Source organism: Suricata suricatta, chromosome 2, assembly GCF_006229205.1.
Source record: "Suricata suricatta isolate VVHF042 chromosome 2, meerkat_22Aug2017_6uvM2_HiC, whole genome shotgun sequence".
Lineage (NCBI taxonomy): Eukaryota > Metazoa > Chordata > Mammalia > Carnivora > Herpestidae > Suricata > Suricata suricatta.
In genome coordinates this window covers 158,129,304-158,146,675 of record NC_043701.1, presented here as the reverse complement: position 1 = coordinate 158,146,675, position 17,372 = coordinate 158,129,304, and the positions used below count along the sequence as shown (strand labels likewise).

Genomic DNA, 17,372 nt, shown 5'->3' with positions numbered 1-17,372 from the left:
CACCTAAACATAACTATTCCAAAGCACTTTGCACTTGAGTCCAAAGTGTGAAAAACTCCTCCCTCCTCTGATTTGTTCCTAAGTTTAGACCTCCTGGGTAACAGGCAAGACTGAGTACAATAAGCAGGTGTGGAATTGCTTAGAGGTCCATGCAGTGTCCACAGCTGACCCAGCCTGGCCTGCCTATTACGCTATGGGGCACACTGCTCAGCCCTGAAGCCTTCAGATTTCCCAGAAAGTATATTCTAGAAATTCACTCCAGATGAAGCTGCTGCTGTGTGGGTTCTGAGTTCTTCCCTTCCAACTCTTTTGAAGAAAAAAAAAGCATCCAGAAGGGAGATGGTAGGGAAGATGCTTGAACAGACAGTCATAGCAAACTCATGAGGCAGGGAGAATACTAGTCCTTTCTTTTGACCCTATTGCCCTCTCGTTGGACATTCACTTTACCTGGGCAACGTTCACTTCTAAAGAGTCTTTTGCTTGGTCTATCCATTCAGCAGGGAGGCAGTGTTGCTCAGTTCCAAGTCAAAGTGTTAAAATTAGCAATGGCCTGGAAAGCATTTTGTTTATTTCAAGATTGGCATTTTGTGTAGAGGTGTAGCCTGCAGGACTCAAGACAGAAGGATACTGAACATAATCTCCAAGAACCTAATGTTACCAAGGACAAAGTTTGAGACTTGGATCCCACATAATATGGCGTTCCCTCCCTGCTACACCCAGTTAACTGTTTGCTCCTTTCTAAGATTTGGAACAGATATTATGAAGACACGAAGAAAAACTGCATATGCCACCTTATTTGCCCCTGTTAGCATTGCCTTGGTTACAGAGCTGCTTAGATTGTCAGTAAATATTTATTTGGTCTTAGCTAAGTTGATGTTTAGGTGACCATGGGTTTTTTCCCCCCAGGGAATGACGTAAGAAATGACCATGATATTGTTGGCCAATGCTGTGAAACTCATACTTTTCAAACTCTGGGAAGGTTGGGCTATAGAACACTGGTCTCAGCAGTTGCCCTTTGCCTTTGCTTTTGGTACCACTAAAAAGTTCACTGTCATTTCACCTTCAGTGTTGAACTTACAATTGTAGAGGGAAACCTTTGTTCATGAAGCACTATGGGCAGTTTACCTTTAAAAGCAGAGGCAAAGCTTCTAAAAAAAAAAAACAGGTAATACAAAGGTTGGCAGGTGTTGCACAAAGGTATTTTGGCTTGTGTTCATTACTTTGAAAGGAAAATTCATTTTGAGATTTGTCATATTATCCAGTGAACAGAGGCTGAGGTATTGTTTCTTCCGTAACACCAAGTGAAAGGATTCCTCCTTCCACCATTTATTGAAAACTTACTAAGTGCAAAAAACTGAGGGATACTTATATAGAGTAAGATCTCTAGCCAAAAGAAGCTTACCATCTACACGGGGTGTGGCAGACGTTCACTGACAACAATGGCTAACATTTAGGGAGTACTTACTACATGTAGCTAAACACTTTATATGTATTAACACATATAATCCCCACAACAACCCTGAGGACAGTACTATTATCTCCACTTTACAAAGCAGGAACAGAGAGGTTAAGTAACTTGCCTAAACCTGCCCAAGTCAGTAAATGATGACTCTAAAACCTAGGTGGCCTGGCTCCAGAGTTAAGGTTCTTAACTAGGGCATTTTCTGAAATGGTAATATTGTCAACAAGGTACAGAAGCATAGGAAAAGAGAGGCGGATTTTGACCAGAGTGAGGATTAAGGAAAGTCTTTATGAAGGAGGCATTGACTTTGGGTCTTGAAGGTCACCAGGTGGAGAAGCGAGCTGGGGAAGAAGAGCCTGACTACAAGAAGAGGCAGTTTGGGTACCAGCCAGCTGCTGACAGCGGGATCTGGTTGAGTGCGTGCGTGGGAGAAAAGCTGAAGAGGGAGGCCGTGCCCAGATACTGAAGGTTCTTGAAGAGCCGACCCTCTCTGTAAGGAAAGGGGAGCAAAAACCAAGGCGGGGGGGGGGGGCGAGAGCTGCAGAAAGGAGTTCTTGGTCATTCCTCCACTTTCAGTAGGATGTCCCTTGCCTGACACTCAGGCAGGCGGCTCACCCACATTTCCCGCAGGGGGAAAAGCCGATCGGGATGGTCAAGGTCGCCTGCGAAGGCTCCGGAGCTGTACTTCCTGACCAAAGACTCTCGTCCCTGAGCGCAGACGCCGGGGATTGCGCTGCCAGCCCGGGTCAGGTACGTGAACGCGGTCGCGCCTGGCAGCGAGAACGCCTGCTTCACGGGTACCGGAAGGCTGGTCCTCTGGGATTCCCGCTGGCCACCTAGCTCGTCTCCTGGCCCGCGAAGGTCAAGTAGGCCACCTTTGGCGGACCCGGGCTGCTCAGCTCCTCCCTCAACACAGGAGACCCGAGGAATATCTTCCTCAACCATAGGAGTCCGCTCTGCCAATCAATCCTAGCCCCCGCCCCCATCTCAGCCGTCGTACAGTACATTGGTTGCATCATTACTGGCCTCCGATAAGATTCTCTTCTTGGATTGGCTAATAGCATCCCCTCCCTCCTGTCCCTTCTGCGTCAGAAGCTCACGATTGGTTCACCGCGTTGCCAAGTTCCAGACACAGCTAGGCCATTGGAGGCCGCGGACCCGCCCCTGCCGGATAGGTGAAGGTGAGAGTCTCCTCCAGCCACCGGGACTAGACGGGACCCAGCGGCTCCGGACGCAGAGTGGAAGTTCTCGGTTGTCTCCAGCTCCACTGCAATGGCGCCTCCTTCTGTGTTCGCCGAGGTTCCGCAGGCCCAGCCCGTCCTTGTCTTTAAGCTCACTGCCGATTTCCGGGAGGATCCGGACCCCCGCAAGGTCAACCTGGGCGTGGGAGGTAAAGATGCAGTGCTTAGGAGTAGGAGCAGCCTGGGGAGTGGAGCGGACCTAACCCGCGCCGCGGGGAGTGGGCGCGGAGGCGCGTGGCGCTGGCCGCGGAGGGGAGCCCCGGAGAAGAGGCAAGATCCACGAAGGTTTTTCCAATCTGCCTATTTTATAGATGGGCATATCGAGTCCCAGGGAAAAGGAGATGTGACAAGGTCCACAGTACAGGTCTAGCAGCCAGGACACAAACCTGGTTTTTCCAATTCTCCATTCCGTGTTCTTTATACCGCATCCTTTTGGCTGTTAATAAATGGGGCTCAGAGATTGGAAGGAGAGGGAGGAAGCTAGGAAGCGTGATAGGCTTGAAGTCCTGGCTACTGGGAAATGGATGAAGAACTCTGATCCTTAGGGAGCTCTGGTCTGGGTCAATAAATGTTTGAGTGATTACCAGGTATTAATCGGTACTTTACCAAGCCTTGTGGGGGGGAAGACTGAGGTTTGGTTTTGGCTTCAAAGATGCTAAAGTCAAGATGTGATATAATAGAAATTTAAATACTTTGGAAACAGGTTAATGCTGCCAGGGAGGGAAGAATATTCTGGCCCTCACAGATGTGGTAGGAGTGGGTAGAGATGGTGGGAAGGAGTGGAAAGAGTGTGGAGGTAGGAGCTCCCTTTTCACACATTCTTATCCTCATTTCTTGCTTGTATTTCTTGGACATGGGACAGCTCAGTACATGGGACTCATTTTCCCCTTCTGTAAGAAAAGGGTTTCGACTGGAGTTTCTTAGAGTAATTCCGACCTTTGGTGAATTTGCCGTTTCTGTCACTTGAACGTTGGAAGCCCCACAGACACTCGACCACCTACAAAGACCAGCCAGGTTGAAGAAAATGAGTACGATGATGTTCTGTGCCAAGGAACAGACCTAGAGGACTCGAAATTTTGGAAAGAGAAAATCGAGGGTGGTGAGGAGGAGGTTCAGAATCAGGCTTCCACAGTGAATGTGCATAGGACCTGTTATTTTTATCTTTACCGAGGAATATGGGAGAGGGTGAGAAAGTACGGTTTGTTGAAGCTAGGTAATGGGTACATGAAACATCCATTATATTATTCTTGCAACTTCTGTATATGTTGGAAATTTTCCATAATAAAGCATTTTTTTTTAAAAAAGCAAATACTACATAGTTTAACCCATGGAGAGAAAGTGATGCTTTCAGCAGGCAGTTGAGTGGGAGAAATACTGAAAGGATGCCTTGAATTGAGTTGAATTGGAATTGGGCACTATTCAAGTTCTTAATTTAAATCCAATTTAAAACCTTCAAGTACCTATTTAGGGCCAGATATATATGTTGTTGTTGATTTAAATACATCTTAAAAATTTTTTTTGCTCCGTTACCTTTAAACTATCTTACAGAATTTTAGTGAGAGCTAAATACGTTTAACATACTTAGGACAGTGGCTGGCAAATAAGTAGGAGTTATGTAAGTATTAGTTGTTTTGGCATTTCTTTGGGTAGGTTGCGTAGAAGATGTTAAATAAAATTTTCAGTTTAAGAACTGCAAAATGAAAGCATTTTTGACATCCCTTCAGAAATAAACTGCTCATGCAGAGAAAAAGCACCCTGCCAGCCCAGGCTAGAAATGATTGGCTCAGAAGTATGGTTTGTAGTTCAGGTGGTCACCTCACCTGTGACAGTGCCTTTGTCATGGTTTCCAGGAACCCAGGAACTTTTCCTCCTTATCATGAGCAAATGATTTATGCACTTAATCTTTTTTTTTTAAGTTATTTATTTTTGAGAGAGAGAGCGTGCACAAGTAGGGGAGGGGCAGAGACACAGGGAGAGAGAGAGAATCCCAAGCAGGCTCTGCATTGTCAGGGCAGTGCAATTTGCCCCACATCATGTGGTCATTGGTAGGGGAACTGACCTCTATTTTGGGTCCTTCAGGTGGTCCGGAGGCTGCCGGTGCACTGTAGTGGCAGGCGCTCTGCAGACAGGCCAGTCCTGCAATCTAGGGACATGACCTTGGGAGGAGCAGGGATGGAATTACCTCTCTCTAAAATTCTACTCTAAGATTCACTAACACATTACATGTAGGATAATGATGTTACTGGCCTCATCAGTTGACTGAGGATTAAATGAACAATTACATGTATGGTTTGTTGAAGCTAGGTAATGGGTACATGAACCATGGGTTTCATGGGTATGTGAAAATAACAATATGAATATTATTTTTCTTTTTATGATCACCTTGACTAGGCTTTTTTTTTTTTTTTTTTTTTTTGGTGGATGGCAGGTGCTCAAGTAAGGGTCTCCTTCAGCTCTTGTATGTCCTGGCTGTAGTTACACATCACCAAGTAGATTCTTTGTGAAGGAAATGTAATTAATCACTGACTTTGGGGAAGCTACTTTTTATCCCCTCAAGTTCAGATAAAGCCCAGTGGGGATTATGCAGCTCAATTCTAGTACTGTTGGACGTGTTTGAAATAAACTACAACTATAATTTTACTACCTAGTTCCTACTTGCTAATAGTTTCTCCAGAGATATTCTTCTTGCTGTTTCCATAATTTCCTTTTAGTTAAAGCAGAGCATCACATGTAAGTATGATATGCCCTGAGTTGACCATTTTAGTGCTTGTCAGAGTTTCAGACAAGTGGCTTTAAGGGCAGAGGAGACACAGGCCCAGTCTGATGTAGCCAAAGCAAGACGTTTCTTCATAGGCTTCAGTCTGTTTATCCCATAAACTTAGATTTCTTTTGTTCCAGATAAACTACTCTTATTTTAATGTCTGTTGTTTTTAATGTGGATTTCTTACATCTTCACATAAAACTGTTGGATGGCTGTGCTGTATTAGGTGTTTCAGAGAACTCCCTGGCCCTCTTCCCAGGAACCTAGCTGAAGGGCCTTAAGAGGCGTCCATATATGCCCGGGCTCTTGGGTAACGGTGGGTGAGGGAAGTGGCGATGTTTGGAGGAGAGGAAGGGACGGTCTGATCATTGAATTCTCTATGTTCTTCCTTTCTTCTGGGAAGCATCACTGCTCACTGCTCCCTAATTTGTGTGCCTCCTCTAAAAGAGGGGGGCCTGGGGCTGGGAAGCCTGCAGGCTGAGAGGCTCCTCACGCAGCCCTCTGGGACCTGCTTGCTGCGGCCTTTCCCTAGACATCTCTTGCCCTTAAAAAAAGTACATGGATCCATGAGCTAATATAGTATGACAGCCTAGCTCTTACAGTTCTTTGATCTCGGACAAATTATTCAACTTGTCTGGCCTCAGTTTCCAGATTATGATATCTATTTTGTGAATTGTTTATAGGAATTAAACTGGGGTTGAAACAAAAGGTAAAGCATTTAGGACAGTGCCTTGTGTGTACTAAGTATTCAGTAAGTCCTTGTTGTTATTACTATGGCTCAGGTACTGTCGATATCTATAATTATGAAGTCTTTCTTTCTATCCAGGACCTCTTCCCTGAATGCCAGACCCATACTTAGTACAGTTTGCTAGACACCCCAAATTCAGCATGTTTAGAACACAACTGGTCATTTTCTCTGAACTTCCTTTCAATCTTTTCTTTTTTTCCTGCTTATGTTTTGTTTCTTGGTTGACCCTCCCGGTTCCCCCTCCCCACCAGTCTTTATCCAGACTAGAGGGACTTTTGAGTCATTTGCCATCCTTCCCTTGAACCTATGTCAATTTATTCGGTTACTGGGTTCTGTATTATCTACCTCATAAATCTTATGACTGTCTCCTCTTTTCTTTTTCCTTGTCATCACTGCCTTAATTCAAGACTTCATTATTCCCTTTCTGGATTATTGCAGGAGCCTCTTGACTTAACCATCCGCCTTTGTTCTCCTTTCCAGTTTATTTTCTACAGTGTTGCTCAAATGATCTGATATACAGCTGTCTACCTCACCCTCTTGTTTAAATGCTTCCACTGGTTTCCCCATTGAAAGGATGTTCCTTAGAAGAGACTTGAAAGATACTCCAAAGACTTTTTGAGCCACTCCTTGCTATTCTTCCTTGGATCCTATGTTCAAGCCATGAAAATGCAGGTCCTCAGAAACCTCAGGTCTCCAGGCCTCTTGGACCTTGCACAGGTGTTTCTGCAGTCTGGTGAAAGGAAGCAAAATTTACCACCCCAAAGTATGCCTTAAGCTGGTTATTTTTAAGAAACTGCAGATAGAGGAGAAGCTCTGGAAACCATGTAGAAGTTACCCTTTAATAAGAGACATTTACACTTATAGAGGAAGTATCCATTTGTAAGAGTGTCTCTCACATGACTCTAAATATCTAGAAACTTATGAGTGGAGAGGGCTGGGCTTAAATCTGCCTAATAATCTTACTCTTTTTCATTGTGCTTTTATTGATCACCTCCCATAACTGACTCCCCACCCCCAGCATCTTTTGTCTCTAGCTGAAGGTGATATTTAATGTGATGGCTTTGGCCATTTGGGAGAGTTACTCAGTTTTCCTGGATATAGAGGGAGAACTGAGTAACTACCATGTAGACAGGAAGTACAGGTTATTAAACTTCTGTTTTTCTCCTGTTAATCTGTCTTATGTCAATTGAGTCATTAGACCAGCCAAAGAACCTGAAAGGGTAGAAGGGAAAACTTTGCTTCTACGCTGGAATACCCTTTCCTTGTCTACCTTTTAGACTCTTATTCATCTTTCATACTTCATTCTCTGTGGAATCTTTCCTGACTCCTTACAGGAGAATTAAGGGCTCTATGTTCTATGTTTCCTCAAGGGTAGACAGTATCCTACCTATTTCTGTGTAGCTCCTTGTAGCCAGTGCCTGGTTCTTGGTAGATTCAGTAATGAGTGATGAATGAGTGAATAAAAGAATGAATGAGAAACTCCTGGCTCCAACAAATAGGGATAAAAGTCCCTGGGAAAGCAGGAACCGTAGTTGTCAATCATGTTTGCCTTCACTGCTCTAATCACGAGAGCAGTCTGCTGTTCTGCTTCATCAGGGCAGGTAGGCAGGGCATTGGGAATAAATCTAGAACTGAACCTGGGAGAAACTGGGTGATGAAGAAGGGAGGCCAGTTTCTCTTTTGTCACAATATAGACACAATGCCTCCATGCCTCCAGTCATATACAGGATTTTTTAGAGTAGCACAGAATACATGGTATGGGTAAAAACAGTGGTACTGCCATTTTTTATCTTCCCTATTTTATTTATTTATTTAATTTTCATTTTTCAAAATATTTTATTTTTAAGTAATCTCTACACCCTACATGGGGCTTGAACTTACAACCCTGAGATCAAGAGTCATATGCTTCACTGACTGAGCCAGCCAGGTGCCCCCCCTCCCCATTTTACTTATAATACGTGGTTTACAAATAACATTATTATCATAAATGTGATACACATGGCATAATTATGTAATAGATATAATCCAAATACAGATGTGAAGCATAATAAAACTGGTTTTTCTATGAACACCCACACTCTTGTACATCTAAATAGCATCACCTTTGTATGTGTAGTCAAAGATGTGTTTGCTGTTGCTGTAAGTACCATTTCCAGAAATCAGATTTGCTTTCAAAGGATGAAGATTGGCACCAACTGAGGATATTCAAAATAATGAGACGAATAATTCCAAAAAAGATTTCCAGGAATAAGATAGACAATGGTAGCATTGTGATCATAGATACCCCAATTCCCTTCTGGGACAACTCTTAAAAGTGGTTATTTTGGCATCTCTTTAAAAAAAAAACAGGGGCGCCTAGGTGGCTCAGTTGGTTAAGCATCTGACTTCAGCTCAGATCATGATCTTACTGTTTGTGAGTTCGAGCCCCATATTGGGCTCTGTGCTGACAGCTAAGAGCCTGAAGCCTGCTTCAGATTCTGTGTCTCCTCTCTCTGCCCCTCCCCCGTTCATGTTCTCTTTCTGTCTTCCTGTCTTTCTCCTTCAAAAATAAATAAACATTAAAAAAAATTAAAAAAGCCGGACTTCCTGGGTGGCTTTGTTAGGCATCAGGCTCTTGATTTTGGCTCAGGTCAAGATCTGGCAGTTCCTAAATTGAGCCCATCATTGGGCTTTGTGCTGACAGCACAGAATCTGCTTGGGATTCTCTCTCCCTCTCTCTCTCTCTGTCCCTACCCCACTTGTGCTCACTTGAGCTCTCTATCTCCCTCTCAAAATAAATAAATATTTTAAAAAATGGAATTAAAAAAAAAAACCAGACCCAAGTCCCACCTGATAAAGTAGGCTTTTTAACTTGTGTGGAGGGAATTCAGCAGGCCAGGGGGTAGCATGTGAGCATTGTGACAGTGTTAGGAGTTATAGACTCGTATCTACAGACTGTTGGTTGGTTAGTCGCTGTGTCAATCTGAGCTCTGTCTATGTTCTTATTACCAGCCTGATGGCTTCTGCAGATGATTTGCAGATGACACATCCCTAGAGGGTGGAGTTAGTTGATAGAAGACAGACCCCAAATCAAAATGATCTTATAAAGTCTTGACTTATTTGTTGTATAACTCTTGCCCTGTAAGTTTACATCTAGAATCACTTTTCTAAGGGAACACTCATGAATATGTGTGAAGATACAAGAACATTTATCACAGTACTTACATCAAATAATCAAAAGCAACACAAATACTTAGTAAATTAATCATGGAAAAGAATGTCACCTCGCCACTAAAATTGTGTTGCGGGTGCGTCATAAATATGAAAAACGCCCAATTGCATTTATAATAAGAGAAATGTAAATTAAAACTACTCTGAGGTACCATTTGCATCCTTACACTGGCAGAAATTTACTCTGGATGAGGCTGTGGGAGGCGGACGCTTATACATTGATGGTAGGAGTGTTAACTCATAAAAATCCCTGTGGAGGCCAATTTGGATATATCTTTCAAAACTACACATACACATACTTCTTATCCACCTTTTCCACTTTCAACCTGCATCCCACGGATATATTTGCACACATGTACGATGACATATGTATGAGATTGTTGACTGAAGTATTGTTTTGTAATAGCTGAAGATTGGAAACAACTCAAGTGTCCATCAACAGGACACCAGCAAAATAAAGTATGGTACATTCATCAGGTACATGGCTGTGAAAAAGAACAAAGACTTTCTGTGCACAAACAGAAAAAGAAAAGATCTTTAAGTAGAAAAAGCAAGGAACAAAGCAGTGTGTAATATGTTGTATGTTACCTTTTATGTAAAAAGGGAGGACATAAGAAGCTGTATTTGCTTGTAGATATATAGGGAAATTCTGGAAGTATACAAAAGAAATTAATAACAGATGTTATTTTTTGGAGGGTGAGGATTTGGAACTAGGTAGGTGGAGGATAAGATGGGTTGGAGACATGTGAATATATTATAAGAATAGTTATAAGAACTATTATAAGAATGTTTAATGACAGTGAAAAATATTTATTAAGTGGGGAAAAGCATGTTAAAATTTTATGTATAATGTGATGCATATTTTATAAAAGAATATACTCACGTAAAATAAAGCTTAGAAGGTTGTACATCAAAATGTTCCTCTATCTCTGAGTACTGGGCTTAAATATTAATCATAATGGTTATCCTTTGGCTTCTGGGCTTTTTAAAATTTTCTGTAGTCAACATGTATTGTTCAGTAAGCAATATCAATAACCTTTCTAAAAAGTGATTTAAAAAAGGGATCAATGTTGGGTATAAATCAGCAAGATAAAATAATCAGAATTACTCTGAAAGTATCCGTTTCAGGGCGCCTGGATGGCTCATTTGGTTTAGCATCCAACTCTTGATTTTGGCTCAGGTCATGATCTCACGATCGTGTGATTGAGCCCCATATAGGGCTCTGCTGAGCGTGGAGCCTGCTTGGGATTCTCTCTCCCTCTTTCTCTCTCTTTCTGTCCCTGCCCCCTCAAAATAAATAAGATAAACATTAAAAAAATAAAATAAAACCTTCAGTTTTATTTATTTATTTATTTTTTTTAAAGTTGTGCAGGTGGCATTTATTTATTTTTTTTAATGTTTTATTTATTTTTGATACAGAGAGAGACCGAGCATGAGAGGGGGAGGGGCAGAGAGAGAAGGAGACACAGAACAGGAAGCAGGCTCCAGGCTCACGACCATGAGATCTGACCTGAGCCGAAGCCGGAGGCTTAGCCGACTGAGCCACCCAGGCGCCCCTAAAACCTTCAGTTTTAAAGTCACTTGCACAAGTGTGGGCCTGTTGGAGATGTAAACATTCCAGCAGAGACCAGTGACCCCTGCCAGGGACCCGTGCAGATCGTGGGCTTGGGTGCAAGCCACAGCAGCTGCCCACTAAAGCTCGAATCCTGAGATAATCGTATGTTAGTCGTGGGGAAAAAGTCAGTCATAGGATAACTGGACTAAAAATGCTTTTAGTGTAGAGGTGCTTAGAAATTTGCGGTAGGCAAGACTATAAATATTATGAAATAGATACATTTAGATCAATAAAAGTATGAAACGTGAAGTAGGAGGAACAGCGAAAATAATCATCCCTGGCAGAGAGAGGACAAAGATGTATGCAGATATCAAATAGGTTGTTGAGGGATTATGTAACCATTTGCTGGAATCGTCAGCCCTGGGGCATTTGCTTGCCACTTGTCCCGTTTCTGTTCTTATAGGACAAGACTCCACATTTTATGTTTGAAGGGGCAGCATTCGTGTGAAGTAGCACCTTGCACTTTCTGGAAATCTCTTGGGGGAGATGCAGAAGGAAGGAGATTCGGGGCCCATGGCTAGACAGACCTCAGCGCGCCAGTAATATTGACACAGCATCTGTAAGGGGCAGCTTAGTGCTTTCATGTGCACTCTTTCCCTCAGTCTGGCTCTCTGACGCCCCAGTTCTGTTTCAGCATTCTGTCTTTTAGAGGTCGTGCATTCAAGGGCTCTAACTTCCATAAGGGTAGGAACCATGTCTGTCCTGCTGGCCCAGCGTGTAGCCCAGTGGCTGGCTCAGAGCAGGCGGGCAGTCAGCGAATGAACTTTAATTTCCCTCACTGTTCTGTTTGGTTGGAAGGTGGTGGAGTGCTCTCCGTTTGCAATGCTAGCTCTTTCTTGGATGAAGCCTCACTCCTCCTCTGTTACTAACTTCCCCGTCTTCCAGCTTATCGCACAGATGACTGCCAGCCATGGGTTTTGCCCGTCGTGAGGAAGGTGGAGCAGAAGATTGCTAACGACAGTAGCCTAAACCACGAGTACCTGCCCATCCTGGGCCTGGCGGAGTTCCGGACCTGTGCATCCCGCCTCGCCCTTGGGGATAACAGTCCAGCTCTCCAGGAGAATCGGGTAAGTTTTAGGTGAGGGTGTACAGTTGACCCTTGAACAGTGTGGGGGTTAAGGGTGCTGACTCCATGCCACACTGAGTCAAAAATCCTTGTATAACTTTTTACTGCCCCAAAACTTAACTACTAATAGTCTACTGGAAGCCTTATGGATAACATATACAGGCAATTCATGTATGTTGTATGTATTGTATACTATATTCTTACAACAATGTAAGCTGGAGAAAATGTTATTAAGAAAATCATAAGGGGCACCTGGGTGGCTCAGTCAGTAAGGCTCTGACTTCGACTAAAGTCATGATCTCACAGTACGTGAATTTGAGCCTGATGTTGGGCTCTGCTGACAGTGCAGAGCCTGCTTAGGATTCTCTCTCTCTCTGCCTCTGCCCCACTTGCACGTGCTCGCTCTCTCTCTCTCTACTAAAATAAATATGTAAACTTAAAAAAATAAACCTAAAAAAAAAGGAAGATCATAAGGAAGAGAAAATGCATTTACAGCACGGTACTATACTTAATAAAAAAAATCCAGGTATATGTGGACCCGTGCATTTCAAACTTGTGTCGTTAGGGGTCGACTGTATTTTCTTTAGACTCTGCGCAGGGGAGAAGAGACTGAAAACTCAGTTTGGTTGTTATGTCTCCTGACTGGTAGTGCAAATGGTGTGTATTCCAAGCATGGCTTCTTTGATTGTTTCATTTCATGCAATAGATGATTAGATTTTAGCTGCTGGGTTTGAAGCAGTCAGTGTTTCAGGGAATTTAATGGAATGATTAAGAGATCAGGGTCTGGACCCAGATCTGCCTCTTCTTTGGCCTTGGGCAAGCATTTACCCCTCTGACCCTGGCATCTCATCTACATGTTAGGAAAGGACCAGTTGGTAGTTCATGGTCCCATTAGGAGCACTTGCATAGCGGATTATTTAAGGACCTCTGAGCCCCAGAAATTTTATGCAGAATTCTGTGTGTATGTGTATTTCTGAGAAGGTTTTAGTTTTTATTGGATTATTTTATTTTATTTTATTAAAAAATTGTTTTTTAATGTTTTATTTATTTTTGAGAGAGAGAGAGAGCATGAGCATGGGAGGATCAGGGAGAGAGGGAGACACAGAATCCAAAGACAGGCTCCAGGCTCTGAGCTAGCTGTCAGCACAGAGCCCAACATGGGGCCCAAACCCACGAACCGTGAGATCATGCATGACTTGAGCTGAAGTTGGACGCTTACCCGACTGAACCTCCCAGGTGCCCCCGGATTTTTTTTTTTTAAGATTTTTAAGGAATCTCTGTGCCCAACATGGGCACTCACAACCCCAAGATCAAGATTGGCATGCTCCACCAGCTGAGCCTCCTTTTATTGGACTTTGAAAAGGAGTCTGTGGCCCCAAGAGTTCAAGAGCCACTAGTCTAGATGCTTTCCAAAGTTCCTGCCAATTCTAATATTCTTTAATTCTTTTAGCCTTGACTTCAGCTTCTCCCATTTAAGTGCTTCCTAGTAGGTATTCTGTGTGTAGCCGGAGACGTATGGAAGAACACATTTGGAAGCAGACATAGCAAGATAGGCTGTATGTGGCCAGAAGTGGTTTGGTAGAGATTCTCAGTGTTGTAGGGACTCAGAGGACAGGGATGGTGGTAGGGCTGAAATTGGGACATGAGGTGAACTTTGAGGAATGAGGCTAGGACACTGGCTGTACATTAGCATCACCTAGGGAATTTTAAATACATATGGGTGGGTGGACCCCAGCCCAGAACAGTTAAGTCAGAATCTTAGAGGGTACCACACTTCTCCTCCTCCCCCCAACTCCCTTCCCTGCATAGGCATAGTTTTAAAAGCTCCCCAGGTAATTCCAAAGTACAACCAAGGTTGGGAACCTCAAAGTTGAGAGGAAGGAAAAAGGAGGGGTCCTTTTTTTTTGGAGTAGAAGGAATGCAGGGACAGAAGTTGGAGGTAAGTGGGTGGAGGTTGTAGAGAGACCTACCTGATTGGAGCTGGGAACATGGCAGATAGATCAGGCAGGCTGATTTTGGCATTCTGGGTAGGGGAAATCACCTGAAGGTTTGAGCAAAGGAGTTACCCAATCAGTGTGTTTGAAGAAGATAAACCTGGCTGCCTGAGGAGGAGGGGGAAGGGCTCAGGGTTGTGCAGTAGTCCAGTTAGGTATTGGCAACTTAACCCAGCTGTCCTTACTGCCCCCCTGTGCCGGAGTCCAGCTCCTGCAGGTCCAGGGGTCCCCCGAAGGATGACGGTGCAGGCCAAAGAGAAAGTGGGAGAGCCTTGCGTTTTCGTTCTGATCCCCAGACAAGCACGGCTGCCCATCTGGCAGGCGTCTCCATCTTGTCTGGTTCTCAAGGTTTATTTATGGCAAAAGGTACAAGGACAAGAAAGGGCAGTAAATGATTTCCAATGGATAAGTTTTACAATTTTAGCTACAGGCACTCAAGGTGTCATAGGTATTTTCACAAAACCTCAGGTCTAGCCTCAAGGAAACAACCTTTAACCGAGAGGCAAACAGCATTCTTTAGTAAAGGTCAGTTTTTTATGAGCAAAGGTCATTAGGCCATTTATAACTCTAAGAGCAAGTTCCCAGAAAAACAAGTTCTCAGGAGATCTGCTTGCTCTCATAGTCCCAAAGATGATAGATACATTTTATGCAGTCGTGACTCTCACAAAGGCATTCAGGCCCAGAAGGTATTCAGTTATCCGTATTGCTTAGGGGAAAGTTATGTGTTGCATTAGGGTGTATCTAGTTTACTTGCTTGTCTTTTCCCTGACCAGGTGCGGTCACGTCTCAGGGTCAGGGCGGGGGGACAGTCAGCTCCTGACTCTAATTAGCAAAACACTCTGAGGTTTGGTGCTCAAGCAAAAATGAAAGTTTCAAGAGGGTAGATTTTGGGAGCTATCTGGGGGCAAGAGACCATGCAAACTTGCCGGACCCTCACCAGGAATTTTCACTCTACCGGTGAGTTCAAATAGCTCCCAACACCCCTGGGCCGGTGTTGTAGTGCAGCCTTCATGCATGGAAGGGACCACTTCTTGGAATCAACTGATGTATTCCCCACCTGCTGTTACCCTGTTGCCTCCCTGAGCAGAACGGCAGGGTGAAAACTGAGAGTTGGACACAGTCTTCCGTGTATCAGGAGGCAGGGAGGCTCGGAGTGAACGTTCTAGAACCCGGTCAGTGATCAGGCAAGTCAGGAGTGGGTTTCAGTGGCTGACGCTGGGACGTTGAGGAGCATCTTGATGAAGCGTGACAGCTGGGGGTTATCTTGTGAGACGCTGTTGATAGATTAGATGGAATTCTGTTGTTGACAAAGGAGAAAACTGAGTTTTTTTTCTGTGTTGGGGACCTTCTTCCTCTGAGACTGCATACTTCTACATTTAATAACTGTCTGGTGGGGGCTTGTTTCTCTGTCCTGGTGCTCCCGTTTTGATCATTTCATTCTGTAAGATGTGTGGAACATGGCCCTCCCTCTTAGTCTGGTTGGTCCTGTGCTGTGTTTTCCATCAGAGAACAAATTTAGGTGGCAGTCCATATATATTTGAAGGCTTTTTTTTGAGGGGTGGGAGGATGGTTTGGGTTGCTCTCTTGGCATCTGCATCACCATGGTTGCAGGCTGGTTCTCAGCTGAGTCTGTCCTTTCTCCCTGGACGTCTTCACCATCCCCAGGTTCAGCCCACTATCCTCTCATTTGGATTCTTATAGTAGCCTCTTGCCTCTAGTCCCTTCCCCATCCTATTACATTCTGCACAGTACAGCTAGGATGATCTTCCTTAGCAAAAAAAGCTGATAATCACGTCACCTGCTCCCTGTCCTCCCCCCCTCCACTTGCCCCTCCATTATCTACAGGGCAGATCTAGACTTTAAACTTGGCATGTAGCATATTTAGTAGGCAGCCTTCATCTTATTCTCCAATGACTCACAGCTCCCCCCCCCCCCGCCCCCCGCCCATTCCCCTTGGGGTCCTGCCATTCCAAGGGCCTGTCAGTGCTGCAAGACTGGGCCAAGGGTCACTTCCATGCTGAGTCCTTAGTTCTCTCAGGCGGTCAGGCGGAGCTGAGTTATCACAGGACTTTGTTCACAGCTCAGGAATAACTGTACTTACTATGCTTCCTATAATGTGTAATTTTATAAGTCTTTCCCACAAGACCATGACTTCCCTCAGGGCAGGAATGATGGCTTACTCATTTATCTTGTAAATCTTCAGCATTTAGCTCCAAGTCTGACACTTCAGAGATTCGTAGATGTTTGAATTCCCTCATTCATTCCGTCAACTGATGAGTGCTCACCTTTAAGGGTAGGCATTGTTCTAGAAGCTGGAGCACAGCTGTGACCAAAAGACCCCAAATTTTCTGCCCTGGCTTACTGTTTTGTGGGGAGAAGGAACTGTAAACATAATAAATAAGAACATGATAGAGTATATTAAAAGAAAATAAATGCTATAAAAGAAAATAGGAGAGGCACATTAGGAAAGCTGAATGTGGGAGTAGGGGTAGACTTGGTTTTCACTGGGGTGGTCATGACAGAAATAGAAATGGCATTTCGACCAGAACTTGAAGGAGATGAGGCATGAATGAATAATGAACCAGAAAACAAACAGTAATCATATCTTCCCTTGAGTTTTTCTTCTCAAGATTTAACATTACCAGGTCCATGAGCCATTTTGAGAATACCTATTTTCTACACTGGTCACTGCCTCGTACTGCTTTCTGTTTTCAGACCTTATACCATATGTCCAGTTTTCATCTCCAGCACTGTAATGTTTCAGCTTTGGGAATTCCCAAGCCACCATTGGTAGGAGGGCTCGTAGGCCACGTGATGCCATCCCAGTTTCTCACTTTAACTGTCACCTCTGGGAGACTTAGGCTTTCGCTGTGGCTCATCTTGTCACCATTGTCCTCTTCTTCATGCTTAGCACCTTGTGCCTGGAGGCCCGTGAACTGCTAGCGATGCCCAGGTTCATGCATCATGGCCTTGGCTGCGAGCGGCTTCTGCTCAGCTTTGCTGCTCCTCCCAAGTGAGGTCATCACATCAGCAACCTGTGATTTCAGACAAGTGTTCTCGAGGCTGGCAGGGATTTCTTCAGGCCATGTAGCTAAAGCAAGAGTACAGATTGGGCGCCTGGGTGGCTCAGTCGGTTAAGCCTCCGACTTCAGCTCAGGTCAGATCTCACATTCATGGGTTCGAGTCCCGCGTCAGGCTCTGTGCTGACAGCTAGCTCAGAGCCTGGAGCCTGCTTCCGGTTCTGTGTCTCCTTCTCTCTCTAACCCTCCCCCTCT

At 44.2% G+C, this 17,372-nt stretch overlaps 1 protein-coding gene across 1 annotated transcript in view; it reads left to right on the top strand.

Annotated features, from left to right (window-relative positions):
• The first annotated feature begins 2,621 nt into the window (after positions 1-2,621).
• Positions 2,622-17,372, top strand: part of GOT1 (glutamic-oxaloacetic transaminase 1) — a 24,696-nt gene continuing 9,945 nt past the window's right edge. Inside the window, exons 1-2 of the mRNA XM_029932354.1 lie at positions 2,622-2,852; positions 11,923-12,104. Coding sequence (XP_029788214.1) covers positions 2,735-2,852; positions 11,923-12,104 — 300 coding nt within the window. The 5' untranslated portion in view covers positions 2,622-2,734. The remainder of the gene's footprint in view (positions 2,853-11,922; positions 12,105-17,372) is intronic.